The sequence below is a fragment of the Stegastes partitus genome, unplaced genomic scaffold (genome assembly GCF_000690725.1).
Source record: "Stegastes partitus isolate 25-593 unplaced genomic scaffold, Stegastes_partitus-1.0.2 Scaffold1925, whole genome shotgun sequence".
Classification (NCBI taxonomy): Eukaryota; Metazoa; Chordata; class Actinopteri; family Pomacentridae; genus Stegastes; species Stegastes partitus.
Genome location: NW_007579656.1, coordinates 4,594 through 32,567, shown reverse-complemented (window position 1 = coordinate 32,567; position 27,974 = coordinate 4,594). Strand labels below are relative to the sequence as shown.

The window sequence follows — 27,974 nt, the reverse complement described above, 5'->3', positions numbered from 1 at the left end:
AATCACATAAGATTGCATTTCATATCCACTGTTCATACTGTTTATGCTGTTCATAGTGTCATTTATCTCAATCCAAATATTTACTTCTTTTTTTTGTTTTGTTTAATCTTTGTATTATTTGTCTGTCACACCTACGGCTTATTCTATTTACTTACTACTTGGTGTTCCTACCATTCTGTTCATATTGTTTATTCTGTTATTACTGTAGCACACCAAATGCAGCCATATTACACATACTAGTCTATACATATTACATCATGGATATTCATCTGTTGTCCACATTTACATGAACTCTTCATAGTATATATATCTTAACACATTCATGTTACCCTTAAAGGTGTTCCACCTCAACATTTTTGCATTGCACTGCACTTTGACAGCTTCTTTTGCACTTCTGGTCAGATGCCAAACTGCATTTCGTTGTCTTCATCTGTATTCTGTGCAATGACAATGAAGTTTAATCTAATCTAATGCAAATATAATGATGGTAAATAATCATAAGGTTGAAAATCGTACTTTTGAGGCAGGTCCAAAAGTTAACTGTCCAACACAGCTTTGACAGGATTGGTTTGTACTGCAGCACTTAACCTGCTCAGTAGTCATTGTGCAAGGCCACAATGACCAGGACACAAGATAGGCTGAACAGAGATTACACGAGGTTTTGATATAAAAATGACATGCAGCTCCTGAACAAGAGGGGAATTATTGGTACACTGGTGGGCCGATGACGCACTTTGGGCAGGGAAAAGAATTTTGTTTCAGTTAATGCATTCTGTGGCAATTTTTAGTTGCTCTCAAGACCAGCTCGGTTTAATAATTCAGTAAATGTGGTAGGCAGAAACAGTTTCCACGACAAAGAAGAGGCAATTCATGGTACTTTTGACTCCATAGTCTACATGTGTGGAACGCTTAGACGTCCACCTACTGTGCAGATGTGGAACCATGTAGGTAACGTGTCCTCCAAGTGGAGTGGACAGGTCACCAGTGTATCACAGGGCTACATTTAGAGACAGACAACCAAGCACACTCACATTCACACCTACAGACAATTTAGAATCACCAATTAACCTCAATATGTTTTTGGACTGTGTGGGAGGAAGCCAGAGAACTCAGAGAGAACCCATGCTGCATGGGAGAACATGCAAACTCCACGCAGAAAGATCCCAGGTGTCCTCACAGGGACGCGGTGCTAACCACCTCGTCACCTTGAAGCCCAGCAAGAATATTTGAATATCAGAATTTAGTAGATTTCATTGTGTCCCCCCAAAAGGTTCAATAGATTCATATTAAAATTTTGCTCAGATTCTATCCATTCAATCAATACATTCGCAATTCTAGACCTGAAGTTTCCCCTTTAAGTAATTTCTCATTTATTTTATGATTGTAATCGTTCAAGTCTCTTGAGTCTCGATATGTCTTGGTCACTATTACAGAAAACATGTTTTTATATCTGAATACAGAAACCAACAACAACTAGAAACTGATAAATTTGTTGTCTTCTGTACAAATATTATATACACGTCGATAGTTTTTTTCCCCAATTTTTCCCCCAACATTTATTTTTAAACTTAAACTACTCCGATTCTGTCCATTGGGTTAAAATGAAAAAGCTTTAAGACAACTAATCTCTTGAGAAACATCATCATTGGCAGATGAATTATGTTGTGTTTGCAATGTTACGTTACCCATTTTAAGTTACATTTGACTTTTTTCCCCTCCTAGCATTTGTGTTTTGTATTGTTCTACATTGTGGAACTTGATTTCCGCTTGTGTTTCATTGTAGGTCCTTTTTAAAATTCTCACCCAGTAATCCTTGTACTGTTATTATGTTACATTTATCGGTTAATCTGTTAAGTTCATTTGTAGTGAAAGTGAAACTTCGTGCGTCAAAAGAAACTTGCTTGTGAGTACATTAACCAATAGAATCTGGATCAAAGGACTTGTATAGGAGTAGCTCAATTCAGTAGGTTTCTTTAGTTCTTAACACTGTACATACAAACAAAAAAAAAAAACCATGGCCCCTTTACAGTCTGATTTAGCAAATATTATCTGTCTTCATTTCTTTGCAAAAACTGGATGGCGTTTTTATAGATAATTCCTAACCAGACAGAATGAGCAAACTCACTTAGGCAATTATAGTTCCAGCAAGAATCATAGATTTCGAAGAAAAACCACTGAAGCAAATCCAAAACTTTCAATGACGTTTTTAATGTTTCCAGAAGAAAGGTTTTGTGTTACAGCCAACATCCCGATCAAGTAAATTGCAGTAAAGTCAAAAACCAAGTCATCTACAGAAAAGCCGCAGGTCAAGAAATGACAGGATGGTGGCAGTAGAGAGAGCAAGACACTAAGGCACTAAGGATCTACATGTGTACATGAATATAGCCACACTATGGCCTTTAGAAGCGCTGTAAACATGTTCGTATATCTATGTTAAACAGAGGCTGTTTCAATTCAAAAAAACAAGAGAAATAAACTTTTGAGGAAAAAAAAGAAAACATTAAGAAGACTGTTAGGTGACGGCATAGTAAAAAAGAAAAGAAAAAAAAGATGAAAAAAAAATGAAGAATGTACATGTAAGTGACTGTAAATCTTAGTCACACTGATACAAAAGGCCCAGTTGAACTCTTGTTGCCATCTCCTTTATACAAAAAGAGCACTGACATGTAAAAATATTGCTAAGGTTTTCATAAGTACATTTATGTATCCTGATTCTCTTCACAGTGTAGAACAGATAACTGTTACAGGGTAAACTGAATAAACACCATCTTGCATAGACAATTAAAGCCGTTCATTATATTTTTACTTTTTTCCATTTAAATTGCACTGTCTTTGGAGTTTGTGGGGGTGGGGGGGTAAGGGGGTAGTGCTGGTGGAGGGAAAGACTCGGCTCATTTCTAGCTGAGAGACAGGTAGGAAGGAAGACGGCAACCTGTTGTGCAGTATTTTCTCGAAAGACCTGTGGTGACAGTCTGTTAAACTGCAAGTGCTCTTTTGATATCCTGCATCTTTCCTTCTTTATTTGAGAAAAACATCAAGCTTTCTCTTGATATTGTCAAACGAGTCCATTCCCATGTAGTCGGCCTGACCTTGCTCCCATTTCTGCTTCCGTTCTTCTGAGGACATCAGGGGCTGGTGTGCCTGTGCATACAAAGAGCTGCTCTCGCCCTGAGCGCAAAGAGAAGAGAACAGCAGGAAAACAGAAAATGAATGACAGCACAGACCACAGCATTTGCGCTTATTGCTTTTTAAAAGCATTGAACTTGCCTTTCCAAATTAATGGCCACAGGCAAACACACACGAAAGCTCGGATTTTAGAGGGAGAGTAGTAATAGCATTAAACCAGGTGCCAACAAGTTGTTGTTACAGCTAAACTACAAAAACCAAACCGTCTTCTCCGTACCTGTCCACTCTCACAAGTGACCACGTCACTGTACGGGAACTTTATGAGACGAATAGGAAGACAGAAAAGAGTTATACAAATTAAACTTAACACTTACGTTTAGCATACTGTATTTCAATATATATGTATTCCTGAATTCGCCATGCAAGCACCACAATTAAGAAAACATCTTGTTTTTTGTCGAGCCTGATAATCAGGAAACCATGGTCAGCATGTTGATGGTCAGCGAAGTTGGAAGCTGTAAAAAGTTGGTTATGTGACACTTTGGAGATCAAGAGAAGCTATTTGATTATCATTTACTTGAATTATATTCATTCTTTTGCAAGCTAGCCCAGTGAATGTAATACTAAATAATCATTCTAAAAAAAAAAAAAGGGAAAATCTGGCAAAAAATACTGAATTTAACTGCAGGTGTGCAGGTAAAATTTAAACAATTTAATCCATGTTCATTTACCTCCACACATCCGGAGTGGAAAGGCTGGTCTCCGTACTGCTCCTGCAGCATGGGCACCACAGTGCTGGAGTACAGGAGCCACCAGTCCATCAGGAAGGTGGGATGTGAGGTGGCGTCCTGCACACTCCCTGAAATCTGCTTTGCTTTGGGGTCAAATGTGTAACTCCATGGCTTGGTCTTCCCCAGGAAATGGACCACCTTGGCATTTCCACCATATCTGAAATGAGAAATGCACATAAATGAGGATTAGAATCTAGTAAAAACACAAACATTTTATTGCAGATGTTACAAACTAAGATACAGCAGCTGGAGGTAGTCAGAAGCAAAAGTGGCTCTGTGAGAAGCACACTGGCCATGTTTATCGAAGCCTTACAACAACTGTCAGTGTTAGAAATCTGGCTGAGGATGGAACATGAGTAAGTCTGTCTGTGAAATGTGAATCAGAAAAACACTGATTCAAGTGTGTTGCAATGTCTGAGGCTGCAGCACAACCCTTACAGATATGGATGTCTACTTAGCATTGGCAAACTGCATGTGCACACAAATAAACCTGAATGTCTCCCTGTGGGGTTTGTTTTGTTGCGTTTGCCAGAACTCTAAGCACTACTGCTGACAACTAGCAACAACTAAAGACATGTTTAACAGCCCCGTCGTCCTGATTTGGATGCCAGGAAATGCCAGACCTAAGAGCTTGTTGATGAGATTTGTTTGTATAGTTGTAGAGGCAGACATGCGATGAGGGTAGGAGGGGCAGCTTAAGACAGGGCACACAATGCCCAGTCTTGGAGGCAAACATAAAAGGTCTTTAAATAAAGTGCTCTATTTTAGGATTTGCTATCAGCTGTTGGGAGCTCAGGGTGGATATCCAACCCCTGAGCTGAGGGTCTGCTGGGGGGCGCTCCAGCTGAGCTGCTGGAATCTTACGGCTCATCTCACTCGTAACCTGATGTCATGTCACGATGCGACGACGTGTCCATGTGCTCCGGTATCTACTTACGACTTGGGTTTGCATCCAGTATACAAGATGTCCGTCACATTGACGGACCGCTGTAGAGTAATTCAACTGCCTAGTGCAAGTGCTGTTGTAGCTTAAACAGAAAAACCTAAATGTTGAAAACGTAGCTGTGATTTTGACAATTTCACAGCAGATATGTGAACATATTCTTCTGAAATCGTAGACACACACTCACTGCTTGAATGCTGGAAGGTAAGTGTAGATGGCTATGCTGCTGAGGTTGTAAATGAAGGGGAGGTGTTTGGATATGTCAGCTGTTGACCAGTCGCTGAAGTAGCCATTCAAAACACCTTGGTCTCCGCCTGCAACAGAAACATGTACCAACATGTGAACATTATGACTTAACAACTATGGAAAAGAGGAAGCTCATTCTGACATTCTCATACTCCACTTATTAGAAAAACAAAAATCAGATGTGTTTTGACACTTTGATTTTACAGTTCAAATACGATATGATATTTCCATGGATCACTAACAGTTATAGATGGTAGAATGTGTAGCATATGTGTCTTGTTGCTAGAATGTGTGTGCGTGCATGCTGTGGAAAACTGTTGTGATGGTGTAACAGCCAACTTAGCTTACTAAACGTACTAAATGCAGCTTCAACAAAATGCTTTGTCAGGTTTTGTGTCATTCAAATGACAAGCACACCTGTGACAAACGGATTAATTACCGTTTCCGCTCACACCCGTCTGCATTACTCAGCAGTCTGCTGAAGGTATACGTCCAGACAAGCAGTTACAGAAATGTTCCCACGCATTCAGAACACACAACCAAGTTTCCTTCTTTCACAGATTGCTGTGCATACTTAAAAGAAGGTTTCCTGAGGTGCTAGAAGAAAGTATGAAGTTATGCATGAGCGCAGTCTAGATTTATAGTGACCACAGAAGGTTAAAGAGACATGATGTACAGGACGGTCCAGTCACGTGTGCTATACCGTTGACACTCTACTCCCCAGTGATTGCAACATATCAGAGATCATGGCATGAAAAGGCTGACGGATCTGCACCGGTGAGGATTCATTCATCTGACAGAGATTTACTGCCTGCTGTTTGTTCGCTGACCTCTGATGCTCTGCAGTTCAAATTCAAATTCTGCTCGGCAACACAGGAAGCATTTCAATAGGCTGTAGTACGTAGCCTGTTAGCAGAAGGCAGAGCTAGTTTAGATTGCTCTGCCTTTGCCCTTTCATCTCTCATAGTCCTGCCAATCAGTGCAGCTAAATTAATAAATTCCTCACTTAAACATATAATGAATAGCTGGTGGAGTTGCACGTCAAATGCAAGACTGTACAGCGGATTGTCTTCTAACTTCTCCACTAATGCAGTGATGCAAATAACCCATTTACATGCATTTTTCCAAACACAGCTCTGTGTTAAATGCCATTAGGGATCAATCATACAGCAGATGTACACAGAATGTCACACAACTTATTTACACATGGCACAGATTCTCATGCATGCACTGTATAATATGTTCATAACAAAGGCTAGGCATGTCAGCATTTGCCATTCACGTCATTTTGTTTCTTTAAATGCATGAAACTAATTTGTTAGGAAATGTTTGTGCTTCGTTTTTTTCCTGAAAAGGGTATCCAAAAATGCCATCATTTTGATATTAGAAATTCAGGTGCATTATCTGCACCAATATCAGCAATACCCAGCTCTATTCATGACCAGCCAACTTCAAATAATCCAACTAGACACAAGCATTTAAAAAGTTTTCCCTCACTCTGTGCTGGTGACGTGAATTAACTTCGCCCTCTGGGTTAACGCTCATTTTAAAAGTTTGCACTTGAGTTGCCTGAGGTCCTCGGGGGTTCAATTGGAGGGCTGGACAACCACTCACCCGCGCTCAGTTTGGCTAATTCGGAGCCGGGGCAGCCTTTCTCATGGCACTGACTTACATAAACACTGAATTGGACAATGTTTGGGCTGCAGGGATATACTTGATGTTAAGTACGCCAGTTATTTTTAAAGCATACATCTGAATTGAAGCTTATCACAACCTTGTTTCCATTCACCATCTCCTCTGTTACATCATCATATCTGCCAGTACACTGAAGCCAAGCAAAAAGCATGACATGAGCTCATTGACGACTGACTTCTTTCATCTACTCGTCATATAGTAAGGCACTGAACTGACTCTGGGACAAGATGAGATGTTGGCTGTGAATAGAACTTTCACATATGGCTCCTAAAAAGAACAGGACTGTAAAGTCTGTGAAACCGCAGACTGCTGCAGTTTAAAATAACACACATAGCTGCTGTTTGTCCGAACCCTCAACCTCCACTGGGGATTTTCAAAACTTAATATGGGGCTGAGTGTCTTCATTTTGAGGGGATGAGCAGAGCTCAGCAAGAATGTGCATCTAACTCTGCCAGTTTGTTTTGGCAGCAGACAGCACTGAAGCCACAGATGCAGAGATATAGAGCCTCTGGGTTCAACCACTTATTTTCTTTCCTCAGCTATTTTTCAGTATCATCCAAGATCTGCACAGACACGGAGAGCTGCACACATATATCATGTATTCCATGTAGTAGAGTGGAACTGAAATGCTAAAGGTCAAAGCAACTTCAACTCATGCCCCAGTGCACATGAAAAGACCATCCATGGCTATAAATAAGACAGCTTTACCCATTAGCATGCCATCAGGCATACAGACACAAACATCCCACTGAAACACCAGACAGAAAATATAAACGAAATGACACTGAAGAATCAGTTACTTTTAATTGAAAACGGGAGTCTTTCTTGGAAAATAAATAACACAATAATGTCTTTTGTATGTTGTTGTGATTGTGATGTGCAAACTGCTACCAACTAACACTTGTGGCAGCCAGAATGTGTTGGCACTTGAAAGCACGGGCCCATAATAAGCAAACTAATTGGTTTTTCCAATAAACTCCCCCTGATGGAATCTCTTTCACAGCATCACAAGGGAAAAGGCTTGTCATTTAACGTTAAAGAGATTCCATGGCACTAACAAGTCCCGGCACTTCCAAGCCCGACTATAAATTGCATCTTGTTTTGCCTACTCCACAACTGTTTCCTTTGTTTACTGACATTTTTGAGGTCATTCTACATTAAGAAACGATGATTTAGTTTAGAGCCTCACCAGTGCATCAGCAGGACTGACGCATCATGCTTGAGAAATCTAATTAATAGCGTTTTTTGTTTCTTGTTGTCAGCTGATAAAAGGGGGTCACAGATGATCTTATGCTGCATTTGATGTACCTCGGAAGTGGGAGGTCAGACCTCAAAATTATGCAGTCTTTGATGGAAACCATGGCTGCCTCCAGGTATGTTTTGCTGCTTTTCTACATTCAACAAATGCTCGTCAACAGACTTGTTGCTCATGAATTTGCTTCAGGATGAATAAAATCGTATCTTTTCTTATGTACTTCATGCAAGTAAAGAAACTTCTGGTGTTCTTTGATTTTTCCTAGTTGACGACTGTGGATCCTGAGTTTACAGCTGCCATCGAATGCAGCATTAGTTCAACTGGAAAAACAGGTGAGAAACTGCATTTGCCAGAGAAGACTATGTTTTTCAAAGTCCCCCCCCTCCAAAAAAACAAGTAATTAGATCTTAAATTAAGATTTTGTAACGCATATGTTGGTCAAGAAATAACAAGAAACTGTAGTACAGAAATACCAAAGATATGTGAAGTGATTTTGTTGTCTTTACAAAGGCTGTCCTCGAGAGCATGCTGTCAAGTTTACTTTGATAGCTGTAAATATCGTATCCTGTTTAAAATCCTTTAATAAACCATAGGCTAAATAAAGCAAATCCTTTGCTTAAAGTGTGTTGACTCCTGGAAGAGAAGATTTACAAGTTTAAATAAAGGTTAACAGAAGCAGGACACTGTCATTTGAGGTCACAGAACAACCCATCAATGCATCAAAATATGTATGAATTATGAGCTATCAAGTGACAGAATTTGAAATTTGCTAGTAAGTGAAAGCTGCCAGCTGTATGCTAGCTCCACTTTGCATTGAATAAGAGTTTTTTGCTATTTCAGAAGGAGTGTGAAGTTCGACTGAGGTGACATAATTGTTTATTTTCGCAGATCCAAGTGCTTCAAATCACAGTTTACCATGAATGAACGCTCTGTCACGGTGCAGTGTTTGCTGGATGCCAAAGTGTCAGGATTTCAGCTGTTTTATGGTATGTTCAAAAAACATTTCTTTTTTTGGAAAGCAAAGGTGGTAAACCTGCAGTATGTAAGAACCACAGCCCCCCGCAAGCATGTTCCAATGATCTCTTCAGCCACTGATTTGAGAAGAGCTATTCACTAAATCTGCTATGGAGCCAAAGCTACGACCACAATTCAGTTACAGTACACTTCACAGAGAAGAGCTGCTGAATGTCAACTGGTGCTCTGTGCAAAACAGGGCCTCTCAAATTTAACCTCCACCCCACCCCAGCGAGCCCCTGAGAATAACTCAGCAGAGGTAGAAAGTCTCTGACAGGACAGGAGGGCCTTGTGTCTGGGCACCAGGCTTGATAAAGGCCTTACTTATAGCAAAAGATAAACAGGCTGAGTTTAGCATCATGTTACCAAGAACTTAATGTTACTCACATCAGGTCAAAGCCGAAATGTTTGAGGATGACTGATGGCAGTAAAATGTGAAAAATGCATTCTGAGGGAAACTTAAATGACACAACTTGTAGAAGTAGGTTTAACCCGACTGGTTGAGGCAGACAGCCGCCCTGCCTGAGCCTGGTTCTGCCGGAGATTTCTTCCTGTTAACAGGGAGTTTTTTCTTTAAATTGTCAACGTGTTTGCTCAGAGGGAATCTTTGGATTTGTTTAGTTTGTCTCTATAATATAATATTGTAGGTACTGACTTTACTTTGTGAGTGTCCATCCATCCATTTTCTATACACCGCTTAATCCTCATTAGGGTCGCGGGGGAGGGGGGCTGGAGCCTATCTCAGCCAACTTAGGGCGAAGGCAGGGGACACCCTGGACAGGTACTTTGTGAGTGTCCTGAGTTTAATTCTGTTGTGAATTGGAGCCACATGAATAAAACTACTAAATGCTGATGGGTATATTGAGTTATAGTAATAGTTTAACCATTTAGGTTTACCTTAGCTTAGCATAAAAAAAAAAAAAACTGTAGGGAGACATCTAATCTGGCTCTATCCAGCAATAGAATAATATGCACCATGCTGAATCCCAAAATCTCCCTAATGAACATGTCACATGTTGTTGTTTATTCTGCAAGTTAAACTGTAAACCATTTTTGACCTTACGGTATATGCATACGAGTTATGCAATACGTCATCACTGGTCTTTTCATCTAACTCTGCAAGAAAGTGACTGAGTGCATCTCTGAAAATGCTTAACTAGTCCTTTAAAAAAAACTAAGGCTGCAAATAATGATCACATAACTATTAATGTAGCTACTTTGATGAATTGTGAGAACTTTCCAGTGTCTTCAAATTACTGGCTTTGTCTGAACAATAGTCCAAAACCCAAAGATATTTCATATTCAATGCCATTATACAGGAAAGCAACATTTTAGAAACTATAACGACAAATGCTCAACATTGTGTTTGATAAACAACTCAAAACGAGTCCTCTACTGGATAAATCCACTTGTCATTTCAGCACAAAACCCGTCAGTGAACACAGAGAAGAATGTATCCTCTGTCTTACCGTCAAAGCTGCCGTGTTCTGTACAATACTGAAGCAGTTTGCCGTAAGTCTCCATGGAAGGACGAAAAACAAACACGCCGGAGTTGAAGCAGTCGGGCCAGCCAGGGTCCGGAGCAGCTGACAATTCCTCTCTGTCAAACAGCTCATCTATATTTGAAAGCACCTAGAGTGCAGACACAAACAAATCCAGACAAACATGTTTGTAGGCAACTGTATTGCACAGCATCTTGAAGTCGTTTTATTAAAGTAAAATGCTCTGTTGGTCTCACCATAGTGTCTGCATCCATGAAAACACACTTGGAGTAATGTGTGAGGGTCCAGCAGTGGAGCTTGGTGAAGGTGACGCCCAGGTCAGGCCTCTTCATCATGGCCAGATGTGCCGTGTCGCCACTGTCCAGCACATCCACCACCCTCACCTCGTCATAGATCCTCCTCAGCACAGACCTGACGAGTTACAATACTATGAAATTAATCGTCATGAAGCATCCAGGTGGAAAACAGGAGCTGACAGGAATGCTTATAAGGCAGAATTCAGAAATGCTGTGCTACTGGTTGCAGGGGAGGTTTGTTTCTTACTGGCATGGCTCAGACACTTGTGGACCAATGAGTGCCACCAGCTTCTTGGATGTATTGTGGTTACGGAGGGACTTGCCCAGAACCATGGCGCCCCGAGTATAGCTGTCATTGGTAGCCAACGTCACAAAGGCCTGATCTGTAAAGAGACAAAAAATAAGAACATTAAAAAAAAATAATGGCTAAATTAGGCCAAAGTCTTTGTAAATAGTTCTGGAGAATGAAGTAATTTACAGAAAATAACAAAATATCCACATATTTAAATCTCTGCACTCTATTATTTAAAAGAAAAAAAAGTTTGTAGGTACAAAGTTGCATCTTGTGTTTTGTCATCCAGCCGTTTTCCTTACTTGGGATTTAACTGGCTCGCATTCAGTGCGTGAGTACATCATGTACTATAAGTTAAATGACACTTAGTGCAAAGCAGTGAGGTTGCAGTGTTTATGCAAAACACAAACTGGATTTAAATTGTTAATATTAGCAAGAAGCCTTTGTTTTCGTCAATGGATAACACCTTAACATGAAGCACTGATGTTTCAAATAGTTGAAAAACTTTCTTCTATTTCACGTGTAACTGCTCGGCGTACGTCTTGACATCACATCAGTCGTGTTTGGAGCCAAGTATTACAGCAACAGCTCCTTGCTCCCTTGGGTAATGGAAGAAGTGCTTCTGTGCAGATACTCTGAAGTCTGAATGTTCCCGACAATCCACAACTCTGAGGAAGTGGAAGATTTCTCGCTTGTTTCGAGAAAAATAAGACCTCGGTGCCCAGTAAAAGATTAAATGTCTCGTAAGGGTGAATTTTATTTGCAGTGTGGTGCCTGCTCTGTACCACCACCTCAGACTGCAGGGAGGGGGAAAATCTGCCAGCTACCTGCCAAGTCATGGCTGCGAACAATGACTCGCCTGTGAGAGGACGTATAAATTGAGATGATGAAATCAGCACGGCAGCTGGGATGCTTGTGCGACGTGAGCCAGGATGAATCCCACCTGGATTGCTCGTTAAAGCCCCTGATACCGTGCAGCCGGTAATGGGCGGCAGGTAGAGCGTGCATGAAATGCTAATGGGGGCTTGCAGTGTGATTTTGTTTCCTCTCCAACTCCAGGCCAGCCATAGAACAATGGCTCCCATTACCACGGCTTGCCAGGAAAACTTGTTCTGTCTCACTGCTCAAGCGCCACACCTCCTGCCTCTCACGCCCCCTTTGCAATTGGTACATCCAGTGCTGCAGTGCCCATGCATAACATGAAACACATGATTAATAAAGTTAGAAAGGAAAAGATGGAGATCAGCTCAAAGGCAGCCCAGATTGGAGTGAATCTGCAGCTCATTTTGCAAGAAAGTTAGTCATGAAAAATGAGATTGAGGGACTTTCAAACTGATTTAATGTCACTTTTACTTCATTCAAGAGATGTTGTTGGAAGAAGAGAATGTGGAGGTAGTTGATAGTTTAAAATAAAATGAATCTTTAATGTTTTATATGACAGGATGCAGACTTAATGCTTTCTTTGACTAATGGAGTTGCAGCTACACAACTGGAGACACAATGTTCAGCAGCTAATTGAACACATTGCAGCTGCTTTCAACATTCGTTTGCTGTTCAAATGCACCACCAACAAAAAAAAACTTCCTATCAAGCAATATCAACCGCATTTTCTCTATATCAGCTTGACTTTAAGTAGTTTTTAAAAACTCTCAACAAAAGTCGCGTCTGAGGGGAAACGACAGCAGCGAGCTGAAGCAAATGTTTCAAACAAACAAAAATAAGAAAAAGAAAAAAATAACTTACCAGCCATGACTGAGGAATAAGTCGAAAGCTACGTGGTAGCCTGGACTTGAAGACGGACAGCTTTGCGTGGAGAAGAAGGACTGACTAAATATACAGAGGTGGATTTATACCAGCATGACAGTAGCCAGGCGCAGCGTCATGTGACCGTCCCACCACACACCCACCTGCTGCAGACACGAGCCTCCACTCCCCCACCGGCTGGTTCACGGAGTTCGTTTTAGAAGCGAACACTGAGGTAACAAAAATTAAATTACACTTAATTTTAAAAAAGCAGCATTCTATACTTCTAAACACACTTTTTATCCGTTTTTATGTTGTTTACAAGTTGGGAAAAAATTCTAATTTAGACCCTCGTGTTCCACCCCCACGCGCTCACTCTGCCTCCTTGACCTTTCCGCTCTGACCCGCTGTCATCTTCACTGACAATGGATGGATGGAGGAGGTGGTGGTGGTGGTTGTGGGGGGAACGAGGATGATTTCAGTAACGAGACACTTTCAAGAACACCGTGTTCCGTATTATAATAAAACCGTTGGCATTTGGACGCCATCTCGTGGAACAAACGGCCCACAGCAGGACAAACGGACGGGAGCCGAGGAGGTCAGAGGTCCGCCGCTGTGTTACACAACAGTGGATTATTTTAAGTTGTCTGCTCTGGAGCTCATCCTCAGATCAAGTGGTGCTTTTACAGATAAGTCTAGCAGAAGAGGGGGCTGAACTGTGCTTAAGTGGAGACACTTAAATGCAGGTGAGCAGGGATAGAATTTTATCCAGTGGAACATTTGGCTATGTACAGTTGCTTTATTGCAAGTTTTCATGTCTAAATATGCAATTGATGCACATCTAAAAGTGCCCTAATTAGCATGCATTTATAATGAAGCCAGCTTCACAATTTTGTTTCCTTTGTTGGCATGTTAGAGTCAAAAGTTTTAACAGAAGTGATTTTGGATTTTATCACTATTTTCTATATTTTTTGGTATATAATGTTCCATAACTCGGGTTATGGAACAGAGGTCCTCTTGTATTATACAAGTCTTAAGTTGACTGAGTTGAGCTCTTGAGTGCATCCTTAGATCAAATGGTGCTTTTAGATGTAAGTCTAATATTGACAAAGGGCTGAACTGTAACTTATGCATATAGGGTTGAGTAGGAAATTAGATTTTAACTAACGAACCTTCCCCCGGCTGATTAGTCAGATAGATCGAGCTGTTAATCTCCTTGGGGGAAATTCAAGTTGTCCAGTATCTCACACATGCTACAGTTCAAGAAAGATAAAGGAACCAATGTACACAAGAACGTGCAGATTTTTACCAAAAGAGGTGCAGAAGTGGTGGTATTTACAGTAAAAAAAAAAAGAGTATGAAAAAGTCAGAGTATGGTGTAAAAACAGAATTAATAATAAGCATAAGAGTAAGATTTCTTAGAATGAGCCAATTATCTTGCTGTGTTGTTTGCATTTAAATATACAAATGAGGTATTATGTATCTAAAAGTGCCCTAGTAAAGCTTTGTTTCATTTCTTGACGTATTAAAGCCAAAGAGAGAAGGAATAACAGATTTTACAACCCTATAAAATGCTTCGACAATCAGAACATTTTTCCATTTTCGCCACAGTGGTGCTTTTTGAGATACATCTAATAGTGAGTCGGGTCTGAACTGTAACTTATATATAAGTAGGAAAAAATGTAACTAATTGACATCATCATGAAAATTGTGCAGCTGCTCACTTACAATAAGCCAAATCATTTTCTGTATTACAAGTTTGTTTTTAAATTCATGTGTAAATATGCAAATTAAGTATTTATATATCTAAATGTGCCTTATTTGCATAAATTTCCAGAACCGAAACCTCAACATTAGATAAAATCAGTTTTACAATTTAGTTTTGTTTGTTGGTATATTTGAGCCAAAGGTTTTTACAGAAGAGACAATAATTTTTATCACTCCATAAACCACAAAATACTGAAACAACACAGGAACACAGTGTTCTATGAGTCAGGCTGTGACGTATAAATGGACAAACCCCCTCTGTAAAAACCTTCATAATATAGGGAGAAATAAAATCAGAATGCATGTAAGTGCCACTGAAGTGGAGATTTCTGACTTGGAGAATCAGAAAAAAGGCTTTTTAAGAAAAAGGCCTTATTATAATTGAAAACCACACATGCAGAAATATGAGGTGTATTCAAATAAACAGCTGAAAGTGTATTTTGGATGCTTTTTCCATAAGGCTGACAGAACATGTTATTCCAAAATCTCAAAACTGGCCAGCACATGAAAAAGAAAAAACTAAAGAAATCCTACTTTTGGCTTAAATCGAAAAGAGGTTATAAGTGAGTGTACTTTAAATGCATGCATGTGGGTGACGTAAGTTGTCTAAATATCCAGAAAAACGTCAAATCATTTGTGACGATTTTCAAAAAGCAACCCTTGTTGTTTACCTTTCTACCTTCTACCCCAGAAATGTGTGTCCAAGTGCAGCAAATAATTTCCTGCTGGTCTTTGGCTTCTTTATTTTCTCCACTCGGGCAGATGCTTGGCAGAGTGGAGACGCTGCCACGGAGTACTCTGTGTTTGTCACGTACTGTGCTGCTGGAACGATACCCCCACCCACCCAACCTCCACTGCTGGAACAGTGCCACCTGAACTAGAGGGATCACCAGGATCCTAAAAAGGGGGCCGATCCGGTAAATGAGAGGATCCTTTTGTTTCTCAGAGCTTTGTGAGAACTATTCGAGGAGGCACACTGGATTGTTTGCGTGCTTAAACTCCCGTGGCACGCCATGTTTCCTTAAAGGAAATTATTCTTATAATTTGCAATAAAAGCAGGTTTTCTGATCCATTAGTGACGGGCTGTAAAGTGTAAGCATTATTTTACTCACTGTAGCCCGCATCACTGTTTTGTTTTATATTTTCATACAAATGGCAAAATTCACAGTATCCCAGACGCTATATTATCATATACACATAAAAAATTGATTCAGCATGTGGGGATGGATCATTGATTTTATTGTTTGCACTCATCTTGACATTCTGTCAAGCACAGTGAGGAAACATGGCGGGTGGTGCCCGTATCCATGGATACGGGCAGGAGATGGCTGAGAGGTTGGAGGGGCTGGGGGCTGGTGCAGAGGAGCCGAGTTGGCAGGGGTCCTGGCAGTTCCGCTTTTTAATAGAGGTTCTTCTGCACGTAGGCGGCGATGTACTTGACGGCCAGCATGGTCTCCTCGCATGTGGGCTTGATCTGAGACTCGGGCAGCAGGAAGCCATAACGACCAGTGTCACGCAACTCGAAGGTGAAGGAATATTTCACTCCCAGGTCGTAGGCCCAGTCATCAGAACCTCCAGCAGCGGGGTCTAAGGGCAGATAAGGAGAGGGGGATTAATCAGAGTGGGCTATGCTGACGGCCTGGGACAGTCTGGATGGGTTTTCATACAAATAGTGCTTTAGGGGGGGAGCAAAGAAGAAGGAAAAAAACCCCTTTCCTTGACTAGTGTGCTCCTGATTGCCTTTTGCCTTTTGAGGCCACATCTCTCAACAGAGATTTGTGCAACGTGAACACATCATAATGCATAACATTAGGGGCAGAAACAGGACTCTAGCTGAACAGTTCCAATACAGCTGCTGCACTTACAGATAGTGGTAGCTCCGGGTCCACTGGTGTAGCGGGTGCCATACAGACTACGCAGGGCAGAGGAGGCTCCCTCAGCAATGCTCATCTGCAATACAGAGAAGAAGGTGTGTTAAAGGACAAATTAATAGTGTTTTTAACATATAAAGTCTAGATATATTCATACAACTTCAAAAGACTAGTCATACCAGACAAAGCATCCAAACATATGTCAATCTGAGCAGTGGAGTGTTTTAATACGTATAAATCCATGTTTTGGTTTATAAGTGGACAACTTCTATTTGATAGTGAAAAGGCACAACCACAGAGAAACAACCATTCTTGTGCGGCTGTTAGCAGAAATTCTAAGTATATGTTGTTTTCCTCTACACCGTCCGTTTCACTACCTCAAACCAAACATTTTTACCGATATTACAGAAAAAAACGAAAAGTAATAGCTTCAGTGAGTCGCGAGAGGAAATGAAACCCCTGCACCGCCCCCTCGGAGAATCGCACGGGCAGGAAATGATATTTCTGGATGGACAGATGAGTTATGACAGATCCCTGGAGTTCTTTTGTTCTGTAAAGTGTCAGAAGAGAGGCTAAATTACAAGTGAGTAATAGGGAGGCAGAGATGTGTGATCTGCCTCCGTTAGTGTGATAGCTGGAACAGGGGTGTGAGTGTTAACTGTGCAACCCCCGGACACCCCGGTGAGAGGTAAAAGAGCCATGAGAATGAGACATGTGAGCGGGGAGTAAATGATTTGCAGCAGCTAAGTGTGGCCCTTAGATAAGAGTCACACTGTAATGGGACTGGGCTGAGTTCTTGCTTAAGCTTTTGGAAACACTTTCAGAGATACTCAAATAAGTTACCATCATAGTCTAGTTTTATAAAGTCCTTTGTTCCAAAAGTGTAGGTTTGCTTGTGTTGGAAACCTTTAAAAGTTCCGAAGGATAAAGAATCCTCTAAACCTCTAATGGATATAATTCCTGCGTACATGCGGCATAATTTGAACTTCTTTAGCAAATTACTTATTTTTAAATCTGCAGCCAGTGTAATCCATAGAATAAGATAGCTGTGACTTTTAATACATATATGTTGCTTATTATTTAAAGACTCAGACTGATTATAAATGTAACATGACTGCGTCCAGCACAGTAAATCTACTGATAATGTTCTTTCCACTGCATGCATGTGTATTTCCAGTAAGACTCTACAGCATTGCAGCACATTCACGATGCATGTGACACTGCATTGATGTATAATTATCTATTCATTGTGACTAAGCGGGCGCACCCTGATTCAACAGCACGCACTGTACAGCAAGCCACTGATTAGACGTGATGTTCACTGACCAGCTCGTTGTGGTCGGCGGCCAGGTCGTAGGTGTAGGAGTAGGGGAAGAGCAGCAGCTGAGAGTAGGAGTGGATGGTGAGGTAGGCCTTGATGATGGACTTGTTCGCGCGGATGAAATTGGCCACATTCTTGACCTCAATCTCGGACTCGGGGGAGGCTCCACAGTAGGTGTCGCTGCAGGGGTAGCTGGAGGCTCCCAGGGCTGTATTGGCATTTTGGAGAAGTATTAATGATACACACATTTATGAGATTCATTGATGACATATTCAGCTGCTTTATACAACTTGGGGTACAAACTGGAGGTGTGGTGTTGACGGGGTCAGTTTTTAGCAGACTGGGAAGCTCTGAGTTAACATGATACCGACTTGCATTGTGTAACAGATTCAAGGATTGTGAGGTGTGACGCACGCCAGGGACTAAAAGTCGGAGTATCTCGGCCTCTGCTGCACAGATTTCTTTTTTAATCTTATACTTACAAGGCGCCCAACTTTACAGAAATGTAATATTAAATTGCTGCATTACCCCTTTATTATAATAACAAACAACTGCATATGTTGCACTTACTGCACCAGCCAGCATCGAAGTTCCTGTTGGGATCGGCTCCAACACAGCTGGATCCAGACTTCCTGGAGCGAGTCTTTCTCCACATCCTGTCCTAAAGTTCCCAAGTGGACAAAATGCACAAGGCAGACGTGTATTTTTTTTTTTTTAAATCAACAGATTCTTTCAAATAAACAACACAGTATAGTTTCTACAGTCAAAGAAGTAATTCAAACCTATTCCCAACACTTTATTAAATGCACAATTGCAAGTCTAATTTAGCGATGTGAAGTTGCAAATGCTATTTTGATCAGTCGGGTTGACATAATAAGGCTGCATCAACTTGACAATATGTATAATTTAAACTCAGAGTTCTGCTTTTGTTGACTTAAAACTAAATTCAAGTCGAAGTAACTTAATGATATTGGCTTAATAACTTAATCTTTCTTCAGCTTGAGTTCAGGACTTTAGGACAGTTTCAAACAATTAAGACCTTTGATCTTTGAACTCATTGTGATTTGTTGGTTGAACATAATTTCAGCAGAAGTTGTCCCAACTCAAAAAGACTCAAGCAAGCTATTTTTTTGTTGTTGTTGAGCCCAAATATGATTGTTTCGAATGTATATAAGTTTAAACTACAGCGGGTGGTAACATACGCTCTTGTGGGTGTAGTCGTAGCCGTCAACGTTGAAGACAGGCAGGACAAAGACGTCCATCTGGTCGAGCAGGCTGGTCATCTGAGAGTCGGAGCCGTAGGTGGTCAGAGCCTGTTAAAAAAAAAGCAAAAAAACAAAGGTTATCAGTGGAGGCCTCTCTATGAATGCTTGCCGTACTAATCCAGGGATCTTCCGTACCTCGTTGACAAACCACTGGCAGAAAGCAGGAGAGATCCACTCTCTGGCGTGGATACCACAGTCCAGGAAGATAGCGGGCTTCTGAGAGCTGGACTTCTTGCCAAGCTGTATTTTTAAAGGTAATCATACAACATTAATTAAATGAAATTGTGCCATTAGTTACGTACATATCTGAAATTATGCATCACGTAGGGTTGATGTTCATATTTAGATAGTAGGTAAGTTTGAAATACCTTGAGGAGATGCATGGAGCGTCCCTCATAGCTTTTTCCAATGATCTGCTTGCTGATCAGATTAGCGTTGGAGGTGGAAACAGTGTTAATCCAGGACTCGATCTGAAATCAGAAAAAAATATTGCATAAAACCTTAAAAAAATAAGCATTCAGACAGAATTTAGATAGTGAGTATTGATGTTTTTTGCCTCTTACAGTGCTCAAGGTGTTGTACTTGGTGTAGCTGTGGGCTTTGGGAGAGGGTCCGTTGTCAGCCTGACCATCAATGGCAGCCTGGACATCCTCAATGAGAACCCTGAGGAGAGATTAATTCAAAATAATGTTAAAACCTTGTGATCAAATTCAAATCAGACACATGTTCTAACTTTGAATGTTTGTGCAGTGACCTACTCGTGCTCCATGTCGCTCTGCTGCAACTTGATGAACGCCATATCCAGGTACCGTGCAGGCACACGGATGTCCACCTCGGTGCCGGCAACCACCTGCTCGGCGTTCTCGGGGCTCCAGAAGTCGACCTGCAGATGGCGCCAAAGTCAAGCACATGAGGTTTGACACAGAATCACAAAACAACACATCAGCACCTCACTTGGCAAACTGTGAAGTGATGAGTGTGAGATGAGAGGTGCGTGCATATATTTCCAAAATTTAAGAATTCATGAATGTCACAGTTAGAAAAAAATAATAAATGTGTACGGCAAAGCAGACAGGTACCTCAATGCTGCTAGCCAGCTCCTTGATGAAGGTCACATGTTCATCGTGAACAGGCTTCACACGGAAGACTTTCTCGCTATTGAAATGAAGGAGGAGACCATAAATAGATCACATCTGTCATACTTTTGGTTTGTGATGGTTAATTGTCTTATTCAGTGACACCCGGTGGTATCTTTACACATCCACAAGTCGTCAAACCACCTTGCAGCATCATTTTCCCACCATCACGTAATAATATTTGTAGCTATTTTAATTTTAAACATGTTAAATTCCACTAGAAACACAATTCCACGTGCCTCTTCAAGCAAAATGCATCTGAACAGGTGCTTCTCAGCTCGAGGACTGCAAATTTAATCAGGACTTTAGTACGCTGCTTAATTCGCAGCCTTTGTGCAAACAGACCAATGTTTCAACACTGCTGCGTCTTCATCAGAGTCCTGTGAATTTAGCCGTGTGCTCCAGCAACCTTTTTATATGCTAAATTTCACCTCTGAACCGGAGCTTTGGGGAGCTTTAAGTCAGTTTAACAACAATGTACAATACTGCTAAAGCACATAGTTGTTTTCACTGAGAACTAGTGTCAATAAAAAAAAGACCTATTTCAGAAACACAGCAACTTCTTGTGTTAACAGATGGTTCTCCGGAGGATACTTTTAATTGATGTGAGGTTATTAAATCGAAATCAGAATACAGTACTCGCATGGTTCATTAGTTAACATGGGCTAAATGCAGTGCTATGATATATCATCTGTCAGAAAGCAAAGTCTTGATTAGCTCGGCAACTTTTTACATTTAAATCGTCACTTTGTTTACGGAAACTTAATGTTTTTTTGCTTTAAAAAAATTGTAAATTTACCCCTCGAAGCGAGCGTTGTCAGCCAAGGCAACAGCCACCAATCCGAAAAACAGGAGGACCTTCATGTTGGCAGTAAGTCTTACCTCACCTGTGGACAGCACTTATAACCCTCAGCTTCCCACCCATCCACCAATCCCAATCTTTGCTACGTGGACTCTGTGTGATGCAAAGTCAATGATTCATAGAAACTTTGAGCCAAGGTCACTTTATTTTGATTCCTAAAAGCTAATTTTAGCCGTCAGATCAAGCGTTGTTTCTTAATGTGGCGGTAACTAATGACATGTTCTCGTGACTAATCAGACGGATGTGTCTCAATCCTGAGTAAGAGGAGATAAAACAATGAGCTGGATTTCTTCATTTTATTCATATCTTCATATATTCACAAAATGTACACGTAGAGAGTAGAAAAAAACATCTATCAACATGTTTAAATACCACAAAGACAACCACCAGAAACATCGACAATGACCCCCCACCCCGGAGTGTTTGTGTCGCACTCTTCATTTTTACAGTACGCCACTCCCAGACTTCGATCTTAGTATGCAAACATATATTATACATTTTCACAAGGAGCACATGATTGACAATTGTATATAACATACACATACTAGTTACCATAGTCAGATATGTTGCAGATATGAATTTAAATGACATGTTGCTACACATTTCCAATTCTTCCATGTATACAGCTGCTGACAGAGCATGCGTAGGCCGCTTATGATTTTTTTTTTTTTTAGCTTTGACGTCTTCGCTGAGCACTTGATCACTGTTCCAACTGGTGAAAGACCCGCTGAGCACACAGAATGTTTATCACTGGACGATATATTACTCCACTGTATCATTAAGGCCGACAAAATCCTGCAGAATATGCACATCTTACATAAATAATGGGATAAGCGGTCAGTAATTATGTGTAGTGTTTTCCTGCAGGGCAATACTCCATTAATAAAGCTATTTCGTGGATTTTTTTTATTTTTATTTTCTGACACAGGTATTTATTTCACAGGCTTGGATGGAAAGATTTTCCAGCATGTTATGTGGCATGTGATGGTTTGTTAATAATTATTCTGCAAACAAGCCTTGTACAAGGTAGTGAATGTTTTTTTGGTCTTATGAATACAACATTTTAACCGTTCTGCAGGGTTCAGTGCTTGGTAATACAGTTGTGGTTTCACAAGCATGGAATGACTTCATTTCCAGCCCCTTTAACCACAGAGCAAAATAGAAGGATGAGTGAAATTATAACCCGTTTCTTGTTTTTTGGGGATTTTTTTTCACTTAACATCTGAAGAGGAATTCATTTTGACTGTAAGGCTCAGTGCCTCGGAGGCACGAAAAGAGAGCGCACTCATCTTGGAGCTGATGCTCGGGTGAGGCCCAGTGGCTCCACCTGGCGAGCAGCGCAGCAGACGCAGTAAGTTTTTGCGAAAGTTTCGCCCCACGAAGCCGTACACGATAGGGTTCACGCAGCTGTTGAAGTAGGCGATGCAGATGGTGAAGGGCATGGCGGTGTCAATGATTTCCAGGATGGTGCAGTTCTCCACCAGTGTCAGCTGGGAGAGCACCTGCATGAAGTGGAACACCTGATGGGGCATCCAGCACAAGAAGAAGGCCAGGACGGCTGCTGCGAGCATGCGCAGTACCTCGTCGTCCCGGGAACGGGAGCTTTTCTGTATGTGTTTCGTGGCCAGCAGCGTTCGTCCAATCAGGCAATAACAGGTGATGATGATGACAAAGGGCACGAGGAAGCCAAGCAGGCTTTTCATAATGTTAATGGCCAGGAGGAGCTCCTTCAACCTCACAACGTTTTTTTCACTCGGGTGCAGGATGGCACACAGTGTGTTGTTAGAGTCTTCGATGTTGTGTACGTCCCTGATGAGCGCTGTGGGGACACTGAGCACGAAGGCAAAAAGCCAAATCACGACACAGGTGATGTTTGCGTACATCACGGTGCGAAACCGGCGTGATCGCATCGGGTGCACAATGGCCAGGTAACGGTCAATGCTGAGTGCCGTGAGGAAGAAGATGCTGGTGTAGAGGTTAAAAATCGCCAGGCCTGCACTGGCCTTGCATAGGAATCCTCCAAAGGGCCAATGATACCCCGTGGCAGTGAAGGTCGCCCACATGGGCAGAGTGATGAGGAAAGTGAGGTCAGAGATGGCGAGATTTAGGACAAAAATGTTGGCCACCGTCTTGAGCTTCATGTAGCAGTAGGTGACAGCCACCACCATGCTGTTTCCGACAATGCCGATGACAAAGTTGCAGCCGTAGACGATGGGCACCAGAGTGAAGATGAATTCATGGCTTCCAGACATGCCACATGTCAGCGCTATCCGGTCTGTCGCTCCTGCCGTTAGATTCTGCATTTTCCCCTTTTAGTGCCAGATCCTAGGACTTTTAAACAGGGGGCCCTGTCGGCAGGGTGCGTCTGCAGTGACTGATACAGGCCTTGGGCGAGGGCCTCAGCGAGTCCTATAAAAGAAACACAACAAAAATGTCACAGGCAGTCTAGGAGAAGCGCCATCATTACCGCTGGCATGGCCCATAAACGCTAATCCACACGAGCACCCATGAAAGTGCTCACCCTACACCAGCTCATTAAAGACCTGCACATTAAAGCCATCCTGACGCTTTATGTTATTTCTGTAAAATAAGAAGCCATGAAAAACAGATGTCGCATGTTATTCAATATTCCAAAAATGCCCTTTGAAACATCATTATTCAGACAGTCTGCATTCTGCTTTCTCCTAATGAAGGGCAACAGTAAAACTGTGCAGTGTTTATCAAATGGCCCGTCCATCTGGGTGGACTGTCAGCACCCGGAAGGAGAACATTTATGCCTTGTGTTATGACCTGTGTTAATGAAGGCTGCATGGCAAAGTGTGAGCTTGGATATCAACACCATTAAACACTAAGGTACTGAGGGAGCAGGCTGGAGAGAGAAAGAGAGGTTCGAGGCTCCAGTCACTGTAAAAGACATGTCACGTTTCAAACCCTTGGTGTGCAGAGATACATTGTACCCAGCATGAGAACTTCTAATCAGCGCACACCTAAACAAACAGGACAGCAGGGATTCGGCTCTGTGGAAACTTTGCACTGTGAGAAAATCAAACCTGCGTGCTGCGGAAAATTTGCCTCCGGGTTCGTTTTTTTTGTTTTTTGCTTCATTTGTATGAGCACAATGTGAAATGGGAATAAAAAACAAATTCTCCCCTTTGTTGAGAGTCTTTATGTTTAATAGAATAGCTTAGTGGGTGTCGTTAGCGGGGCGGATGTAATAATATTAGCATAAGGCTCATGTATACAGCACTATAGCTGCAAAGATAGTTTCTGTTACTAATTACATGAAAATAACAACATATTTATTCTTAGATTAAAACCGAGCAGATGCCCCGGGACGCATGCTGTGAATTTGGAGCTAAGAAATAGGTAAATAGCACATAGAGACGATTAACCCACAATTTACTTGGCCATTTGTAAGAACATGGGGTTGACTTTTTTTGTATAATACCGGAGAAATGTCGACTCCTGTAAGAGCTGCGAGGACAGACATGGGAATCCTTTTATGATCGGCTTGAATAAACTAAGCAGGTGTCTTGCCACAAGATGGCATTCTAGTGTTAAGATTTCACATTTCACAGCTCACTCAGTGCAGCAGATATATCAGAATGGAAAACCTATTGATAAACTCAGCCAGCTTGTCCGGATATATATTTATTTAGAAGTATTGAAAATTTGCCTTTCAGCTCATGCAGAGATCCAGATGCAGCTACTGTAGACTATTTATTAAATGCACTTTTAAAAACCTTCCTCCACCCCCCCACCACCCTGTCTGCATTCCTAACTGCCCTCTGGTTGGCATTAAGACAGTCTGAGCCCCAGCAGTAGAGCTATTTTATCTGCGAGTCAAAGAACTCCTCATTTTGCACCAGGTTTCAGTAGATGAATTCTTCTTCCGTGCACTAAAGCAACACGCTTATCGGTTGCAGATGTGGGGTTTGTCGAGTGTGGAAGATGTGTTGGTGCCAAGGGCAACAGAATAATGAAATATCTCTGCGAGTTTCCTGCACAGGCCTCGGTGTAATAGGTAGGGTAAAGCACCAACACAGATGTCATCGCCTGGATTTACTGTGCATGTGTTTTCTTTCTTTAATGATTGTAACAGTGGGTGGCTGTAAATTCCGGCTTTACAAAAGAGGAGAGCTACATACCAGTTTCACAATTTAGGGATTTAAAGCAGTTAGAGAAAAAAAAAAAATCTCTGGATGCTTTAAAGGTTTCTGATGACCACAAATGGAAAAGACGGGAAGAAAATTTACATCTTTCACCATTCCTGAGACACTTTTGACCACCAGTGTTTTTCCATGACTGAGAGTGTGTGGAGAGTGAATCTTACAACCAGGGCTGAGGGGTAATTGCTGTGCATATATGTATGCGAGCGCTGTAATAAAGGTGAGGCGGCGCAGACAGAAGGTGACTCGGAAGCAGGTGAGCTGCGTCCGACGTAGCTACTGCTAAGATGGCACATTACTGAGTGGCAGCCATAAACCCTGGGTGACCACAGACAGGAAGACAAACATCTACTTCACAAGGTCCACGAACAAGCTGCATCCTCTAAGACAAGACAAAGGGACGGAGAGGCCCCTGCGCTGTTTGCAAACACAAAGCTGCTTACAATGAAGGACTAAATCAGGATTAGGAGGAAGTTGGGGCCCATTTTTTGCTCCGCAGGCTGACTCCTGAGTGACTCTACAGTGGCAGCGTTCCACGTCTGAATCCTATTTTTGGGGACATTTAAACGCAGCCTCTTCTTGTGAGATCATGGGAAGTTTTGAAAAAGCTAAACCTCTGGAAGTTTAAAAATCACAGCTTGGACTGGTGGGGTTGGTTCCCATCAACTGAGCTATCTGAGGCTGCCCTTGGCTTCAGCACCCGGCTGCTCTGACATGAGCACCACCATCTGGCTGCTCATAGAGAGAGCCACTAAAATGTCTAGTTGATGGAGTTAATGATTTATATCAGCCCATTATGAAGTGAGGTTCACTCGCTGGAAACGCAGCACCTCAGCCTCTCGTAATCGTCCTCTCGCTCGGACCACGTTTGGGTCCTGATTGGTCAACAGGACGCTCTGCAACTACGGGCGCCTCCAACTTTTTTGTTTTTCTTTAAAGGAACATTGATTTATTGCCAATTACGCAACAGCAACACATGGCTGGCTTTAACAGCTTAATCAGCCACTGTTGCTCCTCGCAGATTTCAAATATGGGTGTTTAACAATGGAGTGCATCTCAAGCGTAGCCTCCTACAAGCTCACTTCCTCCTCCGGCTCATCTTACAGGGTGTCACTTCAGCCTTTAGCGCAAGAGTTTCTTGAAGCAACTGCTGAAGAAACCTGTTAATGTGGAGGTGCAGGTTATTGCATTTTTTAGAAAAGGAGATCAGACATTATCCTCACAGGAAATATGTGCTTTTTTCTGCTAAAATGTTCAGAAACAGCCCGAAGGTTTTGACAGCGCATGACAAAGTGACATTGTCCATGAACTAATTGAGGATTTGACTTGAGCCTTGCAGCGGAGCAGCTAATGGAAATATTGGCCTCAGAAGCCATGTCTGCGTTTGTCTGTTTACATAACTCTGCTTTCATGTGACTTATACAATTAAACAGCACAAACTTCTTTACGCATGTGAAATTTTCCCTTCATTTCCTGTACTGGCACTTTGAATTAGAATAACACAACAGACCATAAAGCCTCTTCGCTCCTACTTAACTCTCAATTGTTTGGATAGTTTGGGTACATGATGATGATTCTACTGCGCAACCTCAGAGCAGCTTCTACACAGGCATATTAGAAAGGAAGTGACACCTTCATACCCTTATACAGTTTTAAGAGCATGATGTGATGCATCTATTATCACTTTTTTCCCCTCATTTCTTCAACAGCTTAATCAGTTTCTCTCACTGACAAGTCTCAGATTACATTTCTCGAGCTTTCTCTACCTTCTCCTCCTTTACATGTTTGTTTTGACATTAAATCCTTCATTAGTGAGGCTTTTCAAAGGGTGCACAGCTACTGTTTATCAGGAAGCGGATCCAATTTTTATCAGAACGTGAGACCTGAGTGTGTATAGTTTGAATAACGACGTACTGGATTCTTCCCATCCTTATCATAAAGCTATTTTAAAGATGGTACACACACACAGGAGTTTCACATAGACAACTGAAGCAAACAGCATCAACAGGTTGCACCGATAAATTCAGTAAAAAAATACAAGCACGTTGTTCCCACGATAACATCAGCAATATTCAATAACGGCCCCCATAAGATGAATATTTAGTTTGGGCATTACAAACAAAGCCAAAAAGAGATTTGAACTGAGTTTATCTGTCAGTTATAGTTTTAAAAAGTTGGCGAAACATCCTAATAAGAGCGAGGTCTTACCTGTGATACTGAACCAGGAGGCTGTTGATGCTTTCAGAGCAGGAGACAGGCAGGGAGATAGAGAGACCACCGAGGTGTGCCAGAGACTGCCTCTGATTTAACTTGACCGGTGGAGCGAGACGAGCAGGAATACCGTCTGACACACAAACCCCCTCCTCACCCCCCAGCACTCTCTCTCTCTCTCTCTCTCTCTCTCTCTCTCTCTCTCCCTCCCTCCCTCTCACACACACTACAATGATGAATGAATTATATTGGACCCAGTCAGCTTACGTATTGTCCTAGCCCATCTCCCTCTCTGCAGCCAGCACACACACACAAACAAGATCTTACACAATAGGCAACTCTCTCTCCTCCCCCCTCCTCCCCAAAGCACCATCTCTCCCCCCCTCCCCTCTTTCTCTCTCTCTTAATGTCTGCTTTTAATCACTTTCTCTTTCATCGGAAATTTATTGCCGCGTTTGACAGCCAGAGC

General features: G+C 41.8%; 3 protein-coding genes across 4 annotated transcripts; all 3 read right to left on the bottom strand.

The window, feature by feature from the left end:
* Window positions 1-2,188: 2,188 nt before the first annotated feature.
* On the bottom strand, window positions 2,189-13,009 carry gyg1b (glycogenin 1b). Of its 2 annotated transcripts, XM_008303045.1 has the most exons (8): window positions 12,904-13,009; window positions 11,116-11,251; window positions 10,809-10,983; window positions 10,540-10,702; window positions 5,048-5,174; window positions 3,858-4,074; window positions 3,404-3,442; window positions 2,189-3,168 (listed from the first exon to the last, which is right to left on the bottom strand). In XM_008303045.1, exons 1-8 carry the CDS (start codon window positions 12,908-12,910, stop codon window positions 3,019-3,021), a joined length of 1,014 nt encoding a protein of 337 aa, XP_008301267.1. In that variant the 5' UTR covers window positions 12,911-13,009; the 3' UTR covers window positions 2,189-3,018. The 2 variants fall into 2 exon arrangements, with proteins under 2 accessions (XP_008301267.1, XP_008301268.1); XM_008303046.1 differs by lacking the exon at window positions 3,404-3,442.
* A 2,877-nt stretch (window positions 13,010-15,886) lies between these two features.
* Window positions 15,887-21,130, bottom strand: cpb1 (carboxypeptidase B1 (tissue)). Its single transcript, XM_008303043.1, has 11 exons — window positions 21,063-21,130; window positions 20,207-20,282; window positions 19,886-20,010; window positions 19,691-19,790; window positions 19,496-19,597; window positions 19,263-19,367; window positions 19,065-19,175; window positions 18,433-18,523; window positions 17,868-18,070; window positions 16,536-16,620; window positions 15,887-16,257 (listed from the first exon to the last, which is right to left on the bottom strand). Exons 1-11 carry the CDS (start codon window positions 21,125-21,127, stop codon window positions 16,070-16,072), a joined length of 1,251 nt encoding a protein of 416 aa, XP_008301265.1. The 5' UTR covers window positions 21,128-21,130; the 3' UTR covers window positions 15,887-16,069.
* Window positions 21,131-21,251: 121 nt separating this feature from the next.
* agtr1b (angiotensin II receptor, type 1b) lies at window positions 21,252-27,707 on the bottom strand. Its single transcript, XM_008303042.1, has 2 exons — window positions 27,503-27,707; window positions 21,252-23,534 (listed from the first exon to the last, which is right to left on the bottom strand). Exon 2 carries the CDS (start codon window positions 23,426-23,428, stop codon window positions 22,337-22,339), a length of 1,092 nt encoding a protein of 363 aa, XP_008301264.1. The 5' UTR covers window positions 23,429-23,534; window positions 27,503-27,707; the 3' UTR covers window positions 21,252-22,336.
* Window positions 27,708-27,974: the final 267 nt, after the last annotated feature.